Genomic DNA, 25989 nt, shown 5'->3' on the forward strand with positions numbered 1-25989 from the left:
CGCAGTCTCACGCCTTTAAAAATGGATGACGATCCATCCATTCACCGTCTTGAAGGAACTAAAAGCCAAGTGGGTGGTCTCATTATAAAAAAGAAAACAAAAGAGAAGGATGATCATTTTGAATTCAAAGTTCCTAGTACTAGCAGTGCACCTCGAAAATCAGTCCTTGGCCTCGACGTGTTGGCAGCTCAGAAGAGGAAGGAAAGGGGTTCAGAGATAGATGAACGTACTAAAAAGTCCAAAGTTATGTCGTTTAAGGATGACTGGGAAGAGGATGATGACGATGATGATGAAGATGATGATGAAGAAGACGATGATAATTATGATAGGTACATTTCAGACCGATCAAAACAAAGGTACGTACATATACATATGTTGTACACGTTTGTTGTTGCTTTTGGTTGACGGTATGTTATACAATTGATGTATTAGAGATAGTTTCCAACTACCATCCATGGCTATAATAATAACATTTCTATTTTAGATTATATTTTGTCAAATTGTAGGAAATACAATGAATCCCCGCATCAAATAGGATTTATGTAAAGTTACAAATGTAGCTTAAAACATCTTTAACATAATTTTAATCTTCTTTTCTACAAGTAGTTTGCTTCAGGCAACTACATGTATACATTTACTAAATATTCATGTAGTTCCCTGAAGAAAACTCCTTGTTATATTTGTTATATATATATATATATATATATATATATATATATATATATATATATATATATATATATATATATATATATATATATATATATATATATGTATAACTCGGTGGGTATCAATCTGCTAAGACAGTGCTCTATACCGCAGTGGTATATATATATATATATATATATATATATATATATATATATATATATATATATATATATATATATATATATATATATGTATATATATATATATATATATATGTATATATATATATATATAAACTCACTATATGTAATATGTCTATACTGGAGTAAACAGTGCTCATTACATATAATGTACATACATGTATGTATGTATGTAGAGCGGTATAAATACAGCGTGAAACACTGTAACGTGTGTAACGGCTCCTGTGTATCACACACACACACACACACACACATATTATCATAGTTTAGACATTCATACATACATGTATATGCTACAGTACATGTACATGTAGTTCCACATCAAAGTCTGACTTACAAATGTACATATTATGAAGGTGCAACTGATACATGCAAAATGTAACATAGTAAGCAAACAAAGAGTCAGATAATTTCACCCTCTGCAGATTTGGTATACTTGCCTACATTGTGCAATCATAAAATAATTTTTCAAAAACTTTTCAGTTTGTTATTATCTTGATATTCCTTTTCATTCTGTAGGAATTATCGTGGACAGAGAGTTGAGACTCCGTCTCACCCTGGAGGTGTCAGTGATGAAGTCAAACAAAAATTACACAGAAAGTTAAAAGAGAGGGAGTCAAGAGGAATGTATGCATCATCCAAAGATTCCGATAAAAGACGTGATAAAGATAGAGATAGGGATAGAAGGAAAGAAAGGGGTAAGTCAGATGGTTGCAGGTTTTATTACGACAGTCGGACACATTTGCAATTACTGAAATTTGCACTATTGGTTTTAAAAATTGAAATGTCTTTTTGTATGAAATGTACCATTATGATAATAATTGATGTAAGTAAAGATACATGCAAATAAAGAAGTCAATTTAGTCATTGCATTGTACTGGCATTTCATTGTTTTCATACATAATCATTTACACATGTAAAGAAAACAAAGTTATACTGGCATGTTAGTGTTTGTGTTTGTGTTCTATGTCAATACTTTAGAATGAGTGACACTGAAGTAAAGCGCTTTCTCTATGTATGACATTGTACATTCATTTATAGCATGCATATCAAGTGTAAAAGTATACTCTTTCAATTGGTTTATTTACAAGCCTACAGCATGTGGCCTTTCTAATGTGGTCAATTAGCAAAATGAAACAGTATACTTTTACACTTGATGTTATAAATGATTGTGGTACATACAGAAAACACTTTACTTTGGTGATTTTGGTTATAAATATAGTTTGATTACATTTTCACAGAATACAAAAGTAGAAGAGACAGAGATTATGACAGAGATAGAGGAAGAGATGACAGAGGAAAAGACAGAGATCATGGATCAGAACGGAGTTATAGAAGCAGTAGAAGAGACTGGGATGTAACACCAAGTAGATCAGATGAACCTGGTACTCCAAGACACAGGTCAAAGGGTAATGGGCAATTTCATAACCTGTAAAGAACGTTATAGATGATTTGTACATGTTGGTGCCCACAAACCTTGTTGATACATTCACACTCTTCATACTACATTGTAGATACTGAGATTCCTACCTGTACACACTGTGAAGATACCTGCACTCCCTGTAGTTATTACCTGTAGTCTGTACTGTATGATAGGATAGAAATGAGAAAGACATCTATTGCCCCCCCCCCCCCCCCCCCCGTTTTACCTAGTACTCCTCACAAAAAATATACATGTACATATTGACTAGTAACAAACTAAACCAAATTCCCTAAATGTATCTCAAACCGAAACCCATTGAATTTGTTTTCCTTTGTTTTGTTGATTTTCTTCTATGCTGACTCAATGTTTAGCCTGGAATTTCAAAGGTGACGGAACTTGAAGAAAGTCCTACTTAGAAATCAACAGTGCAGTTGTATTGATAATTATTTATGCAACAAGTTCAGAAATTACCATGGTATGTCCTTTTTTTTTCATCGACAGATATTGAGACACCATCAAGAGCAAGTTGGGAAGATGATGAAGACAGCGGGCCAAGGAAATCAACATGGGACATGCCATCCCCAGCTGGTTCCACCAGAGACAGAGACTATGATAGAGGAGACCGCAGTAGTAGAAGTGATCGTAGTGATAGAAGTGATCGCAGTGATAGAAGTTACAGGGGGAACAGAGACTATGGTCGAAGGTATTTATACTATAGATATCAAATAATTTAATATTTTGTTTGTTAAATTACATTTTCTAATTGTCATATAGTTCTCAGGAGTAATATTAAAATCTCCAAAAAAGTTTATCAAATTGTGTAATGGTTTCCAAAATGAATTGCCATGCCATATTTGAAAATGTTGTTTAGCCTCACCAGGAAGAGGTCCCTGTAAAAAAAAAAGTTGTCTGATCAAATCTGTGTGATACACAGGTCATCAAGGAGAAGAGATAATGAAACTCCTCTACCTACACCATCATATAAATACAACCAGTGGGCTAAGGACAGAAGACATTCTGGTGCAACACCAAGGTACTCTAAAGGTAAAGATAAACTCATAGACATCACGAAATGATGCCCTGTTCTTCTTAGATTGGACTTGCACTACAATTTATTGAGACTTTAGATTCCAGCATGTGCTACTGATGATGAGGGTGCTTTATAAATTTACTTTATATACCTGCATTTAAGTGTCCTTTCCAAAGATTTAAATTCTGGAAATAAGTGGGTATACTGTTATGACACTGGTAATTCAACCTTCGGTTTACGAAGCTAGACGCAAACTAAATCTATTGTTCTTCAATGTGGTAGATTAGACAAGTGGATGATAGTAGCTCTCTGTTGTGTGATTCCCTGTGATCAACATAGTGTAAACATTGGAAGTCCCAAAACAGCATTGCATCTGAATAAACTATTTTCCAGAGATGCCTCCCCACTGCGACAATAATTAAACCAACGTCTATTTCAAAGCTTAGCACTGTTTTGTCAACATGTTGCAACATTGAATAGTTTGAGTTTGTGTGTATCTTAGAAAAGCGAAGGCTAATATGTCTTTTCAGAAAACATGTTTTGAACTCTTATGAATTTCATGCATTCATTACCCGTTAGGACATTTGATAAATTACTGCAGTATCAGAAACTGATTGATAAGTGTTAGAACAATTACATCGATTGGTTTGAAGTAACAGATAGTGTGATGTTGGCATTATCTTGTATGTACTTTTAAATGTAAACTCTAGAAGTAGTTATGATAGTTTGATTGCATTCCAGGTGGAAAAGGTGTCAAGTTTGAAAATGAAGATGACAAGGATGCCTGGGAAGATGAACAGAAAGTAAGTTGACTCCAAACTCATAATGTTATTGAGGTGTACAAAATGTATCATAATTTTCACAAAGATGTCGAAGTAACCAGTATTAGACTACATGTAACTACTTATTACTAATTTTTACAGGCAGAGTCTAACTTTATAGACTTTGATGCAGACTTTTGTGTCGTATTGAAAACACCTTGTATATCTATTTCTTGCACTTCAACATCTCGTCATGTTTAGCTATGGATAGAGGCTATACAGAGCACAGATCTCAGAGCAATGTTCTGTTCAGTAAGCACTGAATAGCACCTCATAGGCTTCGGTGAACAAACAAGTTTCTAGTTTTGTTTTGAAACAATCCAGGCTTAAGGCTTGATGAATTTCAATAGGCTATTCCTGACTGCACACAGGAAATTGAGAATACAGCACCCTCACTCAAATTGGGGGTATCATCACCTCATAGTACTGTTTCTCAAGAGCTTTGTCCCTTGGTATTCTGTAGAAGTGTAATCAGGGATATGTTTTGCATTGTTCAGACATCGAGGAAAGCAGCAGTGCTGTATGATTAACCAAGTAATCTATACCATGTATACCCCCAAGGTATACACAGACAGGAAATAGAGTGCTACGCACTGCTACCATGGCAAATTTTGGAAAGGCCTATTGGCAGAGGGTTCCATAGTTAATGGGAGCAGCAAGGAGCTGCTATATGTTGTGAAAAACAAAACTAATGTGTTAACTTTCTATAGATTGTATGAAGATAAGAAGTGCATTTTATAACTACTTAGGTGTCTATAAACTGAATTTGTGGTCATTTTGTGAATTTCAGAGATTGGATAGACAATGGTATGGCATGGATGAAGGTTATGATGACCAAAATAATCCATTTGCTACTATGTCAGATGAATACACCAAGAAGAGAGAAGAAGAATTACAGAGTAAAGTCATCAAGAGAATTTCAGCCCAACAAAGACAAATTAACAAAGTGAGTGTTCATTTACAAAAATGATATGTATATATTTGTATATTTCTATCTCGACACTGTGTGAGAAGAGCCTTTGGCTCAACAGTCTAGTGAGTTTAAATAAAGTTTAATAATAATAATAATAATAATAAAAAAATTATGAGATGAATTCTTGGAGAATGAAATACAACCAGTGACAGGTAAGCACTAACAAGTGGAAATAGTTACAAATGAAAATAAATCAGTGAATTGGCACCACATATGTTGGAACTATGCAGAGACTTGTATTACATTTCATGATTTGACATGAACAGTTTTTGTGGCCTGTTTATGTTAATTGCCAGGGAACTTGAAATTTGTTTGTGAACGTGAACTATTACATAAAGAGGCTGTAAAACTGTTCGTATCAAATAATGGAATATAATTTTACATGTCTCTGTAGTTATAACGTGTGCTGTGCCAAGTGTTGTTAATCGAATTCATTTATTTACTTTCCCTGTTTGTAACAAGTTCAGCTTGTAAATGCTTGTCTGTCGCTGGTTGTAAGTGCCTAATGACTACAAATCTGTAATGTTTCCTCTATTGATGATCACTTATAAGTGATAGGACAAGAGCTTTCACCATGAATACTGAAATTAAAAGCAGCATTGACAATAGATGCAACATAGCAATTGTGTATATTTTGAGTAATTAAAAAAAGGTGAAAGGTGAGTACATGTATGTCTCTCATAACCTTTTTGCAGTATTGATATAAATCCACTGAAATTTGAATTACAGCCTCATTAGATTTAAGATTCTTGTAAAGAAAAATCTTTGGCTTAAAATTTGATGTTTGTGTATTTGTGAAAATGATGTATAACAAGAAAATTATACAACAATACAGATTTTCTCTATGTAATGTTTATTACTGACATGACATGCTGTACACTAACATAACAGCATCTTCTATGACAGGACACTGATCGCTGGGAGATGAACAGAATGTTGACCAGTGGTGTAGTATTACAAATTGATAATGAAGAAGAATTGGAAGAGGACAACATAGCTAAAATACATCTACTTGTACATAATATTGTACCGCCATTCTTAGATGGTAGAATTGTGTTTACTAAACAACCAGAACCTGTTATTCCTATCAAGGTAAGACTATAGTGGAAAGCCATCATCATTGCTGTGAAGGAAAATGACACAGTTTAGTTTTGAGTTTGGTAATAAGTTTATCAAGAAGGTGGTCAGAAATTACATGATTGATTGACACCCTTGTTACTTTGTTCAGAGAGAATACCAGAAACAGTATTCAAGAGGCTTTGATTGAATTTGCACCAGTATGAAAAGCTTGTAGTTACCGTTACTTGGTATGGTTTTTATTCGAGATTATGATAATTCTCTGCTGAAATGCACTTATCTTCAAACAGTGACAGAGTACAAATTGACTCAAGACAGTTCACTTTATGTCTACGAATTATCTTGATCAAGATCGTAAAGCATTGATATTTCCATCAGCTAAACAAAGAAACATACACAGATATACTGCACAAAACCTTATAGTCCAGTCAAAATAAGGTTTGACCCAAACATAATTGCAACAGAAATAATTTTTAGTGCATCTTGTTCAGAATTTTATGCTGAACAACATATCAAAAGTCTAGAAAAATCTAAGTGGTGGAACATGGTGAAAATGAGGTTTTTATTAATTAGCATAATTAGCGAGAATATTATATTCTTAAAATGCTGTTTTCGGAATAAAACCTGGCAAGTAACATGTCTATGGATAGGTCTAAGGGTGAAAAAGCATACTAGGACCATCATATGATGATTCAACATCTCATCAGCATAATTAATATGTAAATTATAAAAAATTGTAATCAGCATATTCAAATTTGATAACATTTTAACACAAATGTATGCAGGTTATATATCATTTGATTTGCAGTACAGTGGGAAATAAATTTAGTGTTCTTGTCATCATCAAACACTTTTCATTTAAAATGTATCAAAGATTCTTAATTAATTAGTAATTAGCATAATTAGCATATACACGGTTTATCAATCTCCTATGCAAGTAATATGTCTTTGGGAAGGTCTTGAAATGACAAATTACATAGGCTACAATGGACCATTTAATATCATCAAAGACAGTCTGATAACTCATATTTCTGTTTTGTAGTTATGCAACAGAGAAATCAAGGCAATAAATGTTAACAATTGCATCTTGCCTTAACTTCCACCCAAAAAAATCCTGTCATAAAATTGAATGACAAAACTTTAAAAGGATTTAAATTCTCACTGATTCTATGGAAACCAAATAGTTTTCATTTAAAAAAACAGGCACTGCATGGTTGATAAATGCTTAGTTCTTGAGCACGTGTTTTACGGGGAATAAGAAATTATAAAATAAAAAATGATTAAATCACCCTTACAAAATGGAATCAAAATTGAATAAAAATTAATCGAATGAAATCTAAACAAATATACCATAGATTTTGTAGAAATTGAAAACAAAATGAGGGAAGCTAAAGTACTTCGCAACATTTCCCTGCCCCTGATATCCTAACAAAAGTATTGATAATTTTAAATATCATTTCGAAAGAATTAGCATTGTCATCTGGAATTAGAACAAAGGTTGTGATGATTGTGTAACAATGTAAACACAAACACTGAAAATATGAATAAAGTTTGATGATAAAACAAATAAAAGAAAAATGAAATAATTATAATAGTCATTATCAGCCAGACTATTAACTTTACAAAGGCGATTTATTGTAGCTGTATTTCATTTTGCTTACAATCAGCTTTGGTCTACGTTTCGCATTCTGCGTTATAGAGTTATACAATCGTGAAAAGCTTAGAACTTAATAGAAAAGGACATTTGTAAACACAAAATAGGAGTTAAAAATATGTTAAAACGATATCATCAGCATTGTTTGAGCAAGGATTAAGGGACAATCTCATAATATATCCCACAAGCTCAATAAATGAACTTTGTCCATTTAGGACAACACATTAAATACTATATTTGAAATCTAGCAGTTGTATATCACATAAGAAGTAAATTTTAATCAACTTATGAACATCTTAGTATAAATATAGAAGTTATCATTGAAGGCATGATTGTGAAAGTTTTCGAACTTAACTTTGGTTAGAAGTGCAAGAATGAAGTTCAGTAATCGCATTGATGCCAGACCCACCCCTCCCAAACGAACAAAGTTATACTTTATTGAGCTTTTGTGACATCGTCTCATTGTACAGAAGGCATCTTCTGTACAAATTTGCCAAATGTTTTATTAACTATATTTGAGATGTCGCAGTATGCAAAATTAGTAAAAATGACTTTTCCAGGTCAAAAATAAAATTAGTTTGTGGTCGTAACATATTCAAATATTAAATGAATTAATTTTAAAGACGAAGTGAGATTTGCACACAAAATGATACGTAACTGTGAGATGACTGGTAATGGTACAAAAATAAAACAAAGAAGATAATAGAGCAAGGGCTTCATCCAAAAAAATTGTTAATGTCCTGTATCACCTAAAATCGTCTTATGTTTTGAACAGTGGTAATAATACATGTAATGTGCAAAAAATTGACTATAATGCTGCCTTTCATGTCATTTCAAAGATGATATCTATATTTTTGTAACATTGAAATAAAAACACAACTGAATTCAAACAATTCACAGAGGGATGTAACAAAATCTACAAATGTATATAATACTCATCTGAATACTTGTCTGTAGGAGTAATATGTGTCCGTGTTACATAGCGCGGAATTCAAAAGATTCAAGTTTAAGCTAAGTTATATCTAGATATGAAAAGATATCTTTTACTAAACTCAAGGTACAGTTCAATGTACAAACTGAAGATCATGTTGTCAGTAATCGAGCTTTAAACGAAATATAAAGGGTAGAACATGCCTAGTAATAACTAATTAAGCCAAACTTTATTGTACAAATGTAATGCAATAACTCATAGGATGTCATAGTTCAAAGTTAGAAATTAAAGTTTCAACTGGCAGGTTTTGAGACAGAACAGAATGTGAACATGTTTTTTTTTCACTTTTAAAAAAATTGAACATAAAGACCAAAAGGTATCAACAACGCAAGAAATAACAAACACATTAATACTACACTGTCACACTATAGTATGTTCATTTAGAATGACTGAAAATAAAGAAAACTACAAAAATACACAATTGTGATAAGCAGATAATCACAACATATTCCTAAACCGGTACCACTAATAATAGCACATCTAGAAACAAGTCAATCAGTGCTGCCTTAATTGAAAGACAAGGGGCAGCACTGGTAAATATTTATAGATATACATAAAGTGACGGAATATTGATAGAATCAAGGGGCATTTCTTTCAAAACTATTGGGAAGAAGACAAAAAGGTCTAGGAGTACAGCATCTCAGATACTGCCAGCATCGAGGTTGTATAATTATGGTGTAGGTACGATTGGAACCATACATCATTTTTGAACGATCATCTGGACACACACGGTGATATAAAATCACATAATGAAAACAGAATCTTCTCCTTACACATTTTCTAATATGGTGAATATTTATAAAACCAACAACCCATGAATGGTACTCCCGCTCAGGTTTGACAATTTGATAATGATGTTCATCTGACTTATAAGGTTAAGACCTATCGAAAGATATATTACTTGCATACTTTAAATCGAAAAAACTTCTCAACATCTTGAGGATAATTACATTAATTAATTAATCAATTAATTAATTAGGAAACTTTAACTATTCTTTAGCTTACCTTGGAGTGGTTTGATGATTGAAAAGTTATGTTCACCCAAAATCGAGTGTCAATAACTATTGAACAAAAAATATCATGTATGCTTACTAATGTATTGTTTCACATGTTAATTACACTAATTAACAATTGTTTAGCATGCATGTTTATCTAACAAGGGAGGAGGTATTTATTGATGAGAGTAAGGGATTCAAATACTCCAATACCTAATGATAGACATACAACTAACAGGGGCGTTCAAAAAAATGTATAGTTATTGTACGTTACAAGTAATCAGTGTCCTTAATTAAAGTAATTAAGAATACACATATTTATTCTATGGGAATGGTTGCACGATCGTACAGTGACTCCAAAGTAATTACTCACCTTCAGACCTTCCCATAGACATGTTACTTGCATAGGTTTTTTGAACAAATGATATCTCATGAATATTATTTTTTCACTAATTATGCTAATTAAGAAACGTCATTTTTGACCATGTTCCACCACTTAGATTTTTCTAGACTTTTGATATGTTATTCAGCATAAAATTCTGAGCAAGATGCACTAAAAATTATTTCTGTTGCAATTATGTTTGGGTTTGGCCATTTTTTCCGCTAGATTGACTGGACTATTAGTACATATCTATTCTCAACTCACAAAGGTTTTAATGATACCTGTGTACTCAGTATGAAATTTTGAAAGTACAAATTGATTTAAGACTGTTCATTTCTTGTTTCAGAATTATCTTGATGATGACCGTAAAGCACTTTGGTTTAATACGTTCGTCAGTTAAACAAAGAAACATACAGATGTGATGTACAATGCTAAAGTATCGGTAGATAGTGTCCTTGCACAACACAAAGAGCTTTCAATGGTACATGCGTATTTAGTTATACTCAGTAATGACATTTTCATTTTTTTTGACAGGATGGCACTTCCGACATGGCAGTGGTGTCACGGAAAGGTTGTGTAGTAGTTAGACAACACAGAGAACAGAAGGAAAGAAAAAAAGCCCAACAGAAAAACTGGGAATTAGCTGGCACCAAACTTGGAAATATTATGGGTGTGAAGGTTGAGGATGAAAAGGTTTGTATAGAAATACATTTTTGTATGTGTATGATGTTATTGATAATTGTCTAGGAAGTGTTTCTTAACAGAATGGAGATTAGTGGCTGCATCTCATGATGCATGTCAAACATCTACAACAACAGTGTGAAAAAGTAAATCCTTCTCTCACCACTGACATGCTAAAACTGCATTCTTTGATACCCTTTTTACTCCCAATAGATGAGTTTAGAAGGGCTGTAGCTAGGGTTCAATCTGTGCATGTATCTGTAAGTTTGTGGCCAACCATATCTTTGACGTGTACAAGCCAGTTTCATTCAAACTTGGCACAAGTGGGCAATTCATGACTGTCTTTTATGACGTACATGTACGTATGTAAACTCGTGTGCCACCTATTGGCATACATGTAGGCAAGCAAAACTAATCAGATGTGAACCAATTTTAACCAACACTTCAGACATCATGCAAAATAACCAATGTTAAGAACATTTAGTTCTTTTACTAAGAAATCTAATAAATATTCAAAGACAAATATGTTAATAATAATTTCACAAACTTTTAAACTTGCTCAGAGATATTTTTTTGTACAAATGTAGTATTTTAGAAAGACATCACTTTTATATAAAGTATTATTTTGTCATACCACCAGGATACAAACCAAGAAGGTGATGTCAATTACAAATCACAACAGCAGTTTGCTGAACACATGAAAGACAAGACCGAAGCTGCCAGTGATTTTGCTAAACTGAAAACACTTCAACAACAGAGACAGTTCCTGCCAATATTTGCAGCCAAGCAAGAGTTATTGAATATCATTAGAGACAACAGTGTGGTCATTATTGTTGGTGAAACAGGGTCAGGAAAGACAACACAGCTAACACAGGTGAGAAAGAAATTAACAAAAAATATTAAGAAAAAATGACAGTGATATTACTTGACTTTAGTACTGTCTGCAGTTCTTGATATGCTGTTCAGGAAGGATACATTTTATAGCACATGCAGGTGTCATGTGAGTAATTGTCCCTGATGCTGGACTTATCACTACTGGGGAACCTCCTAAAGTCACATGTCTTTTTGAGTGAGGCACTGCCAAGAGAATCTATCTACCCATTCAATATGTTGAACACTCACCCTGGGTTTGATTTCGGTCACAGAAACTTAAAAGGGTCCTTTCTGCAGTGATAATTTAACCATGCCTCCACAGGTAGCCAGAAGAATACACATACAACTTTACAACATAATTCATATGATTTGAGTACCTTATCTGTGGGAAATCATACCCCTGCTGAAGATTCTCTCCATTTATTTATCTTACACTGTTTCTCTGATATGTAATACCTGATGTCTTCAAACCTGGCAAAAAGACGTCATATGTAGTGGATATATGCATGTTGCTTTGTTTCACAACATTACTAAATGTGTGAAAACTGATAGCTTAAAAGAAATGAAGCTGGACATTATTTTTTTTCCTTGACAGGATACTTCCTGTATATAAACTTCATTTTACCATGCATAAGCCAAGTTGAACAAAAAAATATGGAAAATATACTCTGGTCGTTCTACGTCACGACAACCGCACATTTACATGTACATTGTATGTCACAACAACACACGTCCACTTCACTGATTCTGCTGTGTTCAAAATATGAGTCAAAATGTTGAAAATTGCCATGTTACTTTACCCGATTTTTCTCCAACATTTTTCTTCATTCGGCCAGAAAATACTTGTGACCTGAGGGGTTGTCACTACAAGTAGTGACTCAGTGACAAGGACCCCTTAGGTCACTCGTATTTTCCTTGGCTGAACAAAGAACAATATTGGGTAACATCAAATAACATTTTTTTTTCAGACAGGATACTTTCCCCATATATAGACCTCATACTGTTATAACGATTTTCTAAAATAACAATTTAAGGTAACTGTGATAAATATTTTCCTCATGGTTTTAACTTTATGTTGTTTTTATTTCTATCTAGTATTTACATGAAGATGGTTACAGTACCTATGGAATGATTGGCTGTACACAACCACGTCGTGTTGCTGCCATGTCAGTTGCAAAACGTGTGAGTGAAGAAATGGACGTGATGCTTGGAGAAGATGTTGGCTATGCCATCCGATTTGAAGATGTCACATCACCAGTAAGTGAAATATCCAGTTCAATATTCAAACTGTCTAATAGCAATATGCCATTTGTGTTCACTCTCTTCTGAGACATTTTGTTGATGGTTCTTTTGCTGTGTTTTTGAAGCTGTTTTATTATTTTTCATTTTTCGTTGTTAGTTTGTTTTACAATACACTGAGATGTAGTGTAGTGCATTTGTTTAAGAATTAAAATAGGAGCAGTAATAATAGGCTATGAAAACAGACTTCACCTCCAAAGAAATATTTCTAACAGTTTTGTTCTAAAATAAAGTCTTTCTCGTGTATTATTCATTTGGCCCTGATGAAAAAACACCACAAGTTACATGTACATGTATATCTAGTTTGCAACTTATGCCCCTATACATAAATCACGGTTCTTCTGTAATTCAGCGTCATATACAAACAATTTGTCACAAAAAATGTTGTGTGAGATGTCAAAAACATTTTACCATATAATAGAAACTGTAATGTCTCTCTAATTTTGTAGTAGAAACTCTCGGATACCATAACATTTTTAGTATAACATACAAAGTTATAGGCAGTTGATAAATTACACACAAAAATACAGCCACTCACTGATGGCGCAAACACATGAAATATTACATTTTTTTGTGACTGTGGACACAAATACATAGTTCTGTGTTTGAATCTTCCTTGTTTCATCTGACAGTGATGTTGACTTGTGTTCACAGTCAGATAAAATATATCATTTTTATATACTTTAGGGCTATTTGTCTGTATTTTGTTTGTGTAAGTCATTATGAAAAATGTTGTCCACGACATAAAAAACACCATGTCACCTCATGAAATTCGAAAGTCTCTCTAGTTTGGTAGTAACTACAACAATACAAACCTGTATTAAAATTAAAATAATTTTTTTTTGTAGAAAACTTTTATGAAGTACATGACTGATGGTATTTTACTGAGAGAGTCGCTTAATGAACCAGATTTAGATCATTATAGTGCAATTATCATGGATGAAGCTCATGAACGGTCTCTCAATACAGATGTACTCTTTGGACTTCTTAGAGAGGTAAGCATCATATTCAGCTTATAGGAAAGACAAAAGATTTCATGGTTTGGCCACTAGGTGTGCTGTTGAAAGTGGAAATCTTCAATGACAGTCTTGAGGTCAACTTAACCATAGACCCCGAGGGTGTATGACTTAACCAAACCTTTTCAGATATGTATTATGTTGTGTATTTTTGAGTTTTTATTATTTTGGGGTATTCAATATATCAATTTATGAATTTAATCCATGGTTCTCACATCTTATCAGTGGAGCCACAAGGATTACATAGGATCATTCTTTTGTTCTGAAGTAACTCTTTCTAAAACTCTCCCAGACAACTACTGTGCATGCCTAATTTTATATTCAGATCTGGACTGAAACCTTACTGCCTTATACATTGATGGGTTGGACGCTTGCATTTGGGTCTTTGTCATGTTTTGTAAACCTTTCTATATGTCCACCAATGCAATGTAGGTCGGAGTTAGTGTCGTTCTTGCATGTTTCCTGTTTTTCAAGCTATCATTTCTCAGTACCTGAAATAGAATATTCTGCCTAGGTGCATCATGAAAATAATGACCATTCAGTTTCTTTAGTTGACACCATAACTTTTACTCCACACACTTCACATACATTACTATAGGTGCATGTGAAAGTAAGTCGAGCTTCTTGTTCTATTTTGACTCTCTAGCATGAGGTAAAAAACTAGTGCAGGTACCGAGAATTGTAAGTACTGAATGGTACACTATTATGAGCTTTGTCTTGTGTATTATATTTGAAGTATTGCACCTATGAAATGAAGTGCACAAGACAGTAAAAGCACTCTAACTCATGAGTAATGGTGTACAATGGTGGTAAACAGGTATACTGTACTGAGTCTTCCTGTGACCTGTTTTTATTAGCTCAACAACATTCTTTCATGAGACTATGTTTTATGTACATTTCAGGTAGTTGCAAGAAGACAAGATTTGAAACTAATTGTTACATCAGCCACAATGGATGCATCCAAATTTGCTGCCTTCTTTGGCAATGTGCCAATATTTCAAGTAAGGACTTTTCTCCTGCATAGCGAAACAGGACATTATTTACAAACTATGTTACAACCACCGACATCAGACCATTGACGAATGGAACCTGTTGCAAACAGGGAACGTAAACAAATGAATTGGATTAATAACACTTAGCACAGCATGTTGGAACAGCAGAGACTTGTATTGCACAACATGGTTCGATAAGAACAGTTTAAAAAAATTATGGCCTCTTTATGTGTACAAGAAATGACAGGGGAACTGGAAATTTGTTTGTAAACATGAACTACATTGTATTATTTAAAGTGGCCATAAAACTGTCTTATCAAATGATGAAATGTAATACAAGTCTCTGTACTTCCATTATTCTGTGCCAAGTGTTCTTAATCCAATTCAGTTGTTTACTTTGTGTTTGTAACGGGTTCCGTTCATCCATCATCTGATGTTGGCAGTTGTATTGTGTGTATTTTTAAGATTATTTACTAAATTAAATTTCTTAACATAATTTTCTTAGGTGAGAGAATGTTCCACTTTGCATGCCAATTGTTATTAGAACTTTGCTGAAGACTTTACCCATGTAAATTAATTTGTGATATGTTTCGAGTGGATGTCCTGTGTGAATGTGTGTCTGTCTGTCTTTGTGTCTGTGTATGTGCATATCAGTATGCAAATGTATGTACATATTTGTATGTATGTATGTATGTATGTATGTATGTATGTATGTATGTATGTATGTATGTATGTTACATTGTATGTGTGTGTGTATGTATGTATGTATGTATGTATGTATGTATGTATGTATGTATGTATGTATGTATGTATGTATGTATATATGTATGTATGTATGTATGTATGTACTAGTGCAGTGTTCATTTAGTGAACATCTCAGGTGTACAAGAGCTCATCCATACATGTTTATTTCTTCTCAGATTCCAGGTCGTACATTTCCTGTAGATGTTCTGTTTAGTCGTAATGTTGTAGAAGATTATGTAGATGCAGCTGTTAAACAGTCTTTACAAATACATCTACAGCCAACACCTGGGGATATCTTAGTCTTTATGCCTGGTCAGGAGGATATTGAAGTCACTTGTGATCTCATTGCAGGTAACTTGTTGGACTGGCTGTCTGTTTGTTTGTTTGTCTGATTGTCTGTCAGCTTGTCTGTCTGTCTGTCTGTCTGTCTGTCTGTCTGTCTGTCTGTCCCTGTCTCTGTTTCTCTCTGTGTGTGTCTGTCTGTTTGCATGTCTGCCTGCCTGCCTGCCTGTCTGTCTGTCTCTGTCTCTGTTTCTCTGTATGTCTGTCTCTGGTTGGCTGTCTGTGTGGTTAGTTGGTTGTCTGTATGTCTGTCTGTCTGTCTCTGGTTGTATATGTCTGTCTGTTTGCATGCCTTCCTGCCTGCCTGCCTGGCTGGCTGTTTATTAACTGATTGAAAATTAAAATATCAGTAGAAATATAAAATGAGTGTTTTAAAGTTTTGACTGTCACATTAATTTCCAAACAAAGCTTATTGATTATGAAAAAGATAACTGTAACATGTCTTCATGATCCCCCATGTTTATTTCACCCTTTGTTGATTTCATCAGGAAATGAGTACAAAATGAGCTTTAATAGTGGACTAGTTATGCACCCAAGTGTTTTTATTTTCAAGAAGTTCTATTCAAATTCATAGCTTTAGCATTTGTAGGTTTTGCCACAAGAGGGCGCACTTTATGAGTATTTACAAGATATTACACTTGCCTATGTCCACTTCCCACTCTGTCACATAATCATTGTTATGTATTGTGACAGGATGTCAATGTAATAAAAACTATTTATATATTGTAGAGAGACTCGGTGAGATAGACAATGCTCCACAGCTAGCCATTCTACCCATATATTCACAACTGCCATCAGATCTACAGGCCAAGATCTTCCAAAAAGCACCAGATGGTATCAGGAAATGCGTTGTAGCCACCAACATTGCAGAGACATCACTCACAGGTATGAAACTATCAGTAACTAAAGGATAAAGTGATCACATTTACAGTAGCTCAACTTCACTTCTAGTACCGTGTTGTACAAACCGGAGTCCAAACCTTATTTAAAGGTATATATTATATATAACAGAGTATAGCATAGTTGCATGTGATAGTTATGAACTGTGTGGTCAATCTGTTCTATGCTACATTGGCCATATCTGGTTGCTTATTTGAAATGCTGAGACAGCCATAAAAGATCAGCAAATAGACATGTTGTAGGTACTCGTATTATCACTGCCGGTAGTAGTCCTCAATTCCTTTGTTATTATTACGAAAAAAACTAACTATATATATCATGTGATTGATTTTCAGTGGATGGTATAATGTTTGTAGTAGATTCAGGGTACTGTAAACTCAAAGTTTATAATCCACGTATTGGTATGGATGCTCTACAAGTCTACCCTATTAGTCAGGCAAATGCTAATCAGAGGTCTGGCCGTGCTGGTAGAACAGGACCAGGGTAAGTTTAACAGATGATAATGTCCCTCAATGCAAATATTGCCTTGGATGTTTGCCAATGTATGGAAAAATAGACTTTCATATGAATGCATAGTGATCACAATTCTGCTTTTATTGTGCCCAAGAAAACACATCGGGCTCTTCATCACAGACAGAAATAGACAGGCAGTCAGACAGACGCACAGACAAACAACGTCAGAAAGGTGAAATGACCATCAAATGATGGATAGACAGACAGACATGTATACAGTATACATACATATATACACACACATACATGTACACACATATATACACATACATACATGTACATACATATACAGAAAGACAGACAGATTCTTCATCACCTTCATCCTATTGCTCTTAATACAATAATGGAATTTTCCACCAAAAGCTAAAATTCTTTGGCATTTGTTTATTTTGTGTAACTAACCGTATTTTCCTATACATAACATAGTCAGTGTTTCAGGCTGTATACAGAAACAGCATACAAGAATGAATTGCTGACAACTACTGTACCTGAAATACAGCGTACCAATCTAGCTAATGTAGTATTACTTCTGAAGTCGCTTGGAGTACAGAACCTACTGCAGTTTCATTTCATGGACCCTCCCCCTCAGGTAGGTGGAAAAAGTCAAGGTGAAGTACTTAACACAAGTATATTATAGTCAGCTGTTATCCCCTCTTTTAAAGTGGAAAAAGGCAAACCACTCAGTGGAAAAACCCAAGGTGAAGTAGTTCAACCTAAGAAGTATTGTAAATCAGCTGTTGTCTGCAAGTGACATTGACAGAAGCAATGCATGTCTAACACTGCTGAGGTTCTGAACAGACATTTTTATCATCCTTATCATTCCATTTCAGGATAATATTTTGAATTCAATGTATCAGTTGTGGATCTTGGGAGCACTGGACAATACTGGTAATTTAACACCCATAGGAAGACAAATGGTGGAATTTCCCTTGGACCCAGCACTTTCTAAGATGTTGATTGTGTCATGTGATATGACATGCAGTGCTGAAATCTTGGTAAGTACATGTATATGATTGCTAAATGTAAACTTACTTTGTAAAAATGTTAAGTTGTCAATGTGCACATTTGATTCCCAGCATTCATGGCCTTGAACTCTATTTTTACTAGCAACTTTTTTACGTTCTTAAACAACATTCAACAAGATAAAATACAGATCTCTTATGCCGATCCTCAGCTCACAACCTTAAATTTGCACTAGCTGTAACTGAAGTCTTATTTTTTCGATTATACAACCAATAATGTATTTACTAAAAATTCTTAAAATACCGACAATTAGACATTGTACATGGCGATTAGAGGTCTCTATACATCATACAGTAATAGTTTGAAATTGTGATTGCATTGGGTTGCTAATTTTAGATGCAGACCCAAAAATCAATGTGACTGGATATATTGCACCATACTGTGTATCCTGCAACACATATATGTTTACCCACAGGTGATTCAGTACTGTGCAGAGTGTACAATATTATGATTAAGTCATTATATGTATTAATACACGTATATACAAAACAGTTTCAGTAAATGGTCCACGTGCATCTTTAAATCAATCAATCAAGCAATCAATCAATCAAATTTCTATAGCACCGATTTCCAGTGCAATGTTCTGTTCAGTAGTGCTGAATAGCTAAAGCACACCATAGGCTTTGGTGAACAAATAAGTCTTCAGTTTTGTTTTGAAACAATCCAGGCTGGAGGCTTGGTGAATGTCAAATGGTAAAGAGTTCCATAGTTTGGGGGTGACACATGAGAGTGAACGACCTCCATAGGTGACTTGTCTGTAATTTGTTGTTGTAAGCAGATTCTTGTTTGTAGAATGTAGAGTGTGACATGGTGTGTATGGCTGGAGAAGATCACAAATGTACTCTGGAGTTAAGACATGAAGGGCTTTATATGTCAAATCACCATTTTGGATCCGTGTTCTCTCACTAGTATTATCTTATCAGTGGAGCCATAAGGATTACTTGTAGATAGGATTATTCTTGTGTTCTCTTGCCCAATGTATGTAAAGCTCTGCCTAACTTCTCTTTTAGGGGCTTCACACATGAGATGTTTATTTCACCCAACGTTTTTAATCCTAATCTGACATTGACATTACATGTAACAACCTTCTGTGAACAAACAACTAAAAGCTGCTACTAAATTCTGTGAATAATAAACTTGATTATACCAAGATTAGATAAGAATGTGTTTCTGATACCAGCAACAGTGGCAACAGAAATGTACACAATTATACAGTATAGACTTAGCCATGAAATGTGCTCATAATGAATGTACAACCTTGGAGTAATTATACAACGTTTCTTTTCCCTAACATAGATAATAGTATCCATGCTGTCGGTGCCTTCCATATTCTTCCGTCCCAAGGGTAGAGAAGAAGAGAGTGATGCAGCAAGGGAGAAGTTTGCAGTGCCTGAAAGTGATCACTTGACATATCTCAATGTATACCAACAGTGGAAAAACAACAAGTAAGTTTGAATCATCAATTTTGTATTAAGTAATTGTGAAAATTGAAATTAAAATTTCTCTGTTAACTTAAAAAAAAAAAAAAATGTTTCCAGTGCTTTGTGAATATAAGTTAGAAAACTGGTGTCAGACAGGAGCAAATATGGTAGAACTGAAATGTTACCAATATTTTATCATATCATTGTGATGGCCCAGCAGAACTTACAAAATGTAGGTACTAGTAGATCCAAGAATAAGAGTATATGGTAAAATCTATGTAAGTTAGTTCCACATAAACTCTACTATTTAAAAGGAAACTGTACTGTTTTCAGTACAAGATTTCCCTCACCTGTTACCTTGATTATGAAGTCAGACTGTAGAAAAACACTAGATTTTAGCTACTTACTACCCCTTATATAAAGCCTGGTTTCCAAAACTTTCATTGCTGCATAATCATAGTCAAAGATTTTGTTAACCCATGCAGTAGTTTTACTTTTTATATCAGGTGACAGTGCTTTCATCATAGTGTAAATCACTTTTGTTAGCATATGCATGACCTTGTCTAATGTTAAGGCTCCTTCTAAATGTATAAATATAAATAAACAGCAATCCCAGAGACAATGTATGACTTCTTCTTCTTCTTGATACCATAGTTATTCTGCCCAGTGGAGTAATGAACACTTTATCCATGTGAAGGCTATGAGGAAAGTCCGTGAAGTGAGGCAACAATTGAAGGAAATCATGGACTCAAACAAGATGGATATTGTGTCATGTGGTACAGGTTGGGATATTATCAGAAAGTGTATATGTTCTGCGTATTTCCACCAAGCTGCAAAACTCAAGGTAAGTCTGGGTGTGATTCAGAAATTGAATATTTTTTGCCCAAAGTGCTCTATATTGAAATAAATTCCATTTGGTGTTTGAATTTTATTTCACAAATGATACAGACAGTGATGGTAATAAAAGATGTGAAAATGTTATTACGGTTAGGACCATGGACTTGAGGTCGTTTGCTGGAAAGTAATGAAAGTCAGTGATGTAGATATACGTATTAAACATATAGTAATACAGCAAATGGGTGTACATGCAGGAAATGTACAACAGTATGTATCATTACCATTATTCCAACTTGACAATGAAAACAGGATTCTACGCACAATGCTGTTTATCATACAATATGTACATCAACATACATGTATATTACATTGAATAATATCTTATTGTCATTTAATAATATCCTGTATACACATTCTCAACTGCCATCTACATGGAAATGCTACTGAATACAATGTTTTTGCCAAGGTTGGGGAACCCTGGTAACAGTAATTAGACATGTTTTGAGCTCTAGTTTATGTTTTAGAAGCAGTAATGAATGAGTTTGATATAGCGAAAATCAGTTACAGGAAAGACAATTTTATATTTTTGCAGGGCATAGGTGAATATGTCAACATTCGTACAGGTATGCCTTGCCATTTACATCCAACGAGTGCTTTATACGGAATGGGATTTACTCCAGATTACATTGCATATCATGAACTAGTGATGACATCAAAGGTAAGATAATACTGCGATATCGCTTGATGTACACACTCAGTTGATGATTTAAGCTTCTCATGTACTTTGAATTGTAGGTTTAAACTTGAATCTTTAGTATTACAGATTTAAATTTCACTTCTAATGTCTTTGAAATGATGTATTGAAATACATATTCATGTGTGAAGTTTGCCAGTTTCCTATATGGATTGAGACTATCGATCCTGTTCCATCTTATCAGGCACACTGTGATTGTGGTGCCCACTAGTCTTGCTTCTGGATTAGTGGTTACTTACAACCTGATTAAATGCAACAAATGCAATGTGTATAACCGGTGTGCCGGCTGCCAGACAATGGACCGTTAGTTATCAAAATCCATAGTCTGTCTTGGACCTTTTGCTAACATTTTATTTACAGTAGACAGGGTTTTACTCACAGGCAGTGTGGCTATACATGTATATAAACAGATGTTCTAGATTTTTTTTTTTTAACATTCAATGCAAAGAACTGTTTTTACTAACAGTAAAGAGTTCAAATGTTCTAAATTGTCTTATGTGTGGTGTAATGTATTGTATCGTTCTCTAGGAATACATGCAGTGTGTGACAGCAGTAGACGGGGAATGGTTGGCTGAGTTAGGACCTATGTTTTACAGTGTCAAAGAGTCGGGACGATCGCGACATGTGAGTATGCTTATACTGTGTATGGAGTCCTGATTTTGGAATAGTTAGAGAAGCTTGCTTTTCATAAGCAGAAGAGCAATGGCTGTTTTTGTATCACAGCTGTTATTGTTTTTTCAAAAACTGAAATCATACCATATTACTATTATTACCTACACTTGCTATTATATTTGTTTCTGATTTGTTGAAGTCATCAGTAAATATCAAATCAGCTTTGTAACTTAGTCTACCCAGCTGTACAAATGGGTATGTGGTAGGAAGTGATTATTGCTTAAATATTTAAGCATTTGCACATAGCATCAACAGGTTGAGAAGTGTAATGGTACTACTGTAGTCTAAATGTAAGTCTCCTATATGTAATAACTTTACAGCACTATGGCAACATTTTGTGAAAGAGTTACGAAAAATATCCATTGTGTATTGTACAGGTGTGATTATATTAGGAGAGAATAGATATTTGCAGTTATTTTTGTAACAGAATAAACATGTTGCAGATAAGCACAGATATTTCCAATGTTTCTGAGATACAGGTACTGGAATATAGATAGAGAAATATGGCAGACATTCTCAATATTCCCTGTTTTTCTTCACTCATACATGTAGCATAAACGTTTGAAAGCAAAGGAAGAAATGACAGCTATGGAGGAAGAAATGGCTCTAGCTAATGCTCAGTTAGAAGCTAGGAAGCGTGAAAAGCAGGAACAGGAAGATGGAGACAAAAAAAAGTAAGTTGGGATATCTTGAAGTCGGAAAGTGATTGGCTTGCATAATTTAGGTCTCTTAATATATGATATTTGTTTAATCTGCAACTGAACCAACTGACATTATACCCTATATGTCGATATGCAAATTACTGTAATTAATATGCAGAGAATCTGAATCTCTTTATACCATTGTAAAGCATATTTAGAAAGAAGACTGTATCACTTCAGAGCTGTAACTATTCATTGAAGTTATGGTTGATTACATATTATAAATCTCCCCTAGTTTTACACGACCTACAGTATGGGATCACGACTGTATCTTGCATATAGCAAAAATGGTAATATGCAAAGTAGAGTAATCAATATGCACAGAATCAGTACCTCAGCACTTCGATTATTAGCATTATTAAACAGTTGGATTGTAATTGTATCTCATTCCATTCACTCGGTAGGCTGATCAAAAGCTAGATGTATTAATTATATAGCTTCGTTTACATAATATGTGTATGGTCAAACTTTACAGAATTGTCCCATTTTAGCAACTGAATCATGAAGTTTGAAAAGGTTTGCTTTGTTGACAGCAAAGGAAAAGAAAAGTGACTGATGGAGAAATTCAATTCAAATGAAAATTGGGTTAACTCTGTTTAAAAATTATGGGATAGGTAATGAAGATATGTAATGACGAATGAATTGTTGACTTAACTGTGATTTTCTTTGTAAATCTTACCTACTTCTAGAATAAGGATTTCAACACCAGGCAGGAAAGAGCCCGGAACTCCAGGAACACCAAGAAGGAAAACACCATCAACATTTGGTCTTTAATGTCCTGTCTTGAATGGAATATTGACACCTTGCAGAAAAGATCACCGATCTTATATTCATATCATCTGTCTAATCTGCAAAGGAACACTTGTAAAATTAAATGAAAAAAATCACATCGGGTTTTGTATGTTCAATCTCAAAAGGGACACCATCCCAACACTTCAATAAAAAAACCACTGTTTATGTCATGGTCAGGTGTACCGTTTAAAACGGACAAATTAGAGAACAAACACTTTCAAAATGTTGTCTGTTGCATCTTGTCTTGCATGTAAACATTGCACACATTTTAGAAGAAAAACAGTCAACATTTGGTCATTTTTAGGACGATCAGCAAAAAAAAAAAGACCAAAAAAGCTATTTTGTCCCCAATATCCTGTCCAAAAAAACTTCTGGACACATCTCTAGAGAAAAAAACCCCATTATGTTTGGTCTTCATGTCTGCCGTTGAAGGGGACCATCAGCAGTACCACAACATTGGTCCCTGCAAGACAGTAAATATGTATTCCAAATTCACTTTGAAGAACATCTAGTATATAATTAAATTAAAGATTTGCAAATTATGTATTGTGAATATATTGAATGATTTACAAATGATTGATGTCTGTTTGTACATTCTATACCATTACTGTTAAAATATGCTATAAAAGCCATGAATATGTACAGTGTACACCAAATCAGAAAAGTATAACAATTGGAAATGGCAAAAAAATTATTGTTGTTCCCTGGTTCCTTATGGTCCAATGCAGTGAATAATTTTTATCCTCCACCATGTTACATTTTTCATTTCTCTATTAATCATGTCTTTTGTTTCAAATTTTGAGTGGTTGGATTTGACAAACTCGGACATTCTCATCAAATTACATACCAGGAAGGTGATATTTGCATTATGCTGCAAACAGTTACTACATTTGTATGTTTGTAGGACATCTTTTATAAAACTGCCGACATTTTGAAAAAATAAAAATAAAAGCACACTTTCTTACCATTTTAATTCTTTAGCATAATTGAAATTCAGCAGTGCTATATATTTTTACCTTCCGTAAGGAAGGTTATAATATACCGATGAAGTCTGTGTGTGTGTGCGTGTCTGTATAACAATTTCCGGAAAAAAACCGGCTGCATCAATTCAAATGAAATTTCATAGACATGTTCGGTAGGGTAATGGCCAGAACTGATAAGGTTTTGGTAATAATCCGATGAATATTAATGACCAATTTCAGTAATTAATCGATCGAACGAATATAAAGTTGGCGTCAGATTCAGATAGCATTATCTTATGAACGTTATATTGAACGTCAGATGGCCTCAGATCCGAAGACACCTGACGGACTCAAACCTGAAATAATACTGTTGAGACTACAGGGGAGGATTCTGCTTCACTGCCGTCGGGTGTATTCGGATCTGAGGCTATCTGATGCTCAATATGACGCTATCTGAATCTGATGCCAACTTTATATTCGTCCTCTACATTGTTCTACACTGAGAAAGACTCTGTTTTCAGGACAGGGGTTTCTAACCTTATTTTGTGTTTCCCTTGGATCTGCACTCTGCATTGGCTGGACAAACACAAGAAAAAAGAAGACTCCGAGGCAGGGTATTTTAAGTGATTCAAACTCACAAGAAAAAAATTATTTTTCTTGGCCTTAAGTTAAAATAGGGTTACATAACTTACAATTGACCGTGAACCATCTCCTTTTTACTGTGTTCTTTTCCGATTTCTCTCGACAACAAACTACTGCTGTTTGTTGCAAGGCTTGTACATAATCATTTATCTAGCTCTGTATCTCAGGATATAAATACACTCTCACATATTTATCAAGTGTAATAATCTATAATTTATACCCAAATCATGTGTGTGGTCAAAATATGGAAAAAAACCAAGCCTCGCCAAGCATGTGAAGAAATTTCGCAACAATGTATCAATAATGGTGACCTACATTGACCTCTATATAATAGTGTACAGTGAGGGCGCGCCACTCAGCAAAATCTTGACAATTTTCCCGTAACTTGATTAAAGGAATGTGTAAACTCGTGGTGGGACAGAAGGAAGTTCAACACGCACTTGCCATATCCCAGGTATGTAGGGGATCACGAAAGCTGAGTGAAGTCGAGGATGGCAAGCTTTCCTGTGCTGAGAATAGGTGGCATGGCGGGCATTTCAACAACATTTTTGACAACTATTCACTTTCATTTGGATTTGACGAATCACAGATATAGAGCTAAATTTCTTGCATAAATCATGAATTTCCT

General features: G+C 34.3%; 1 protein-coding gene across 1 annotated transcript; it reads left to right on the forward strand.

Annotated features, from left to right (window-relative positions):
- Nucleotides 1–21: 21 nt before the first annotated feature.
- LOC144437220 (pre-mRNA-splicing factor ATP-dependent RNA helicase PRP16-like) lies at nucleotides 22–24680 on the forward strand. The gene is made up of 24 exons (XM_078126115.1): nucleotides 22–356; nucleotides 1371–1549; nucleotides 2093–2260; nucleotides 2776–2977; nucleotides 3209–3318; nucleotides 4046–4107; nucleotides 4916–5071; nucleotides 6005–6190; nucleotides 10732–10890; nucleotides 11519–11752; nucleotides 12847–13008; nucleotides 13899–14045; nucleotides 14969–15067; nucleotides 15979–16153; nucleotides 16874–17029; nucleotides 17380–17527; nucleotides 17984–18146; nucleotides 18388–18552; nucleotides 19877–20025; nucleotides 20656–20845; nucleotides 21431–21556; nucleotides 22121–22216; nucleotides 22817–22938; nucleotides 23655–24680. The coding sequence occupies exons 1-24, from the start codon at nucleotides 22–24 to the stop codon at nucleotides 23737–23739; spliced, it is 3774 nt and encodes a 1257-aa protein (XP_077982241.1). The 3' UTR covers nucleotides 23740–24680.
- The last annotated feature ends 1309 nt before the right edge of the window (nucleotides 24681–25989 follow it).

The sequence above is a fragment of the Glandiceps talaboti genome, chromosome 7 (assembly GCF_964340395.1).
Source record: "Glandiceps talaboti chromosome 7, keGlaTala1.1, whole genome shotgun sequence".
Taxonomy (NCBI): domain Eukaryota; kingdom Metazoa; phylum Hemichordata; class Enteropneusta; family Spengelidae; genus Glandiceps; species Glandiceps talaboti.

Coding starts and splice junctions, on each gene's coding strand:
- LOC144437220 (XM_078126115.1), top strand. CDS start 22: ATGGATGACGATCCATCCATTCACCGTCTTGAAGGAACTAAAAGCCAA. Junction 5,072..6,004: donor AACAAAGACAAATTAACAAA/GTGAGTGTTCAT, acceptor CTTCTATGACAG/GACACTGATCGCTGGGAGAT. Junction 18,147..18,387: donor TCATGGACCCTCCCCCTCAG/GTAGGTGGAAAA, acceptor ATTCCATTTCAG/GATAATATTTTGAATTCAAT.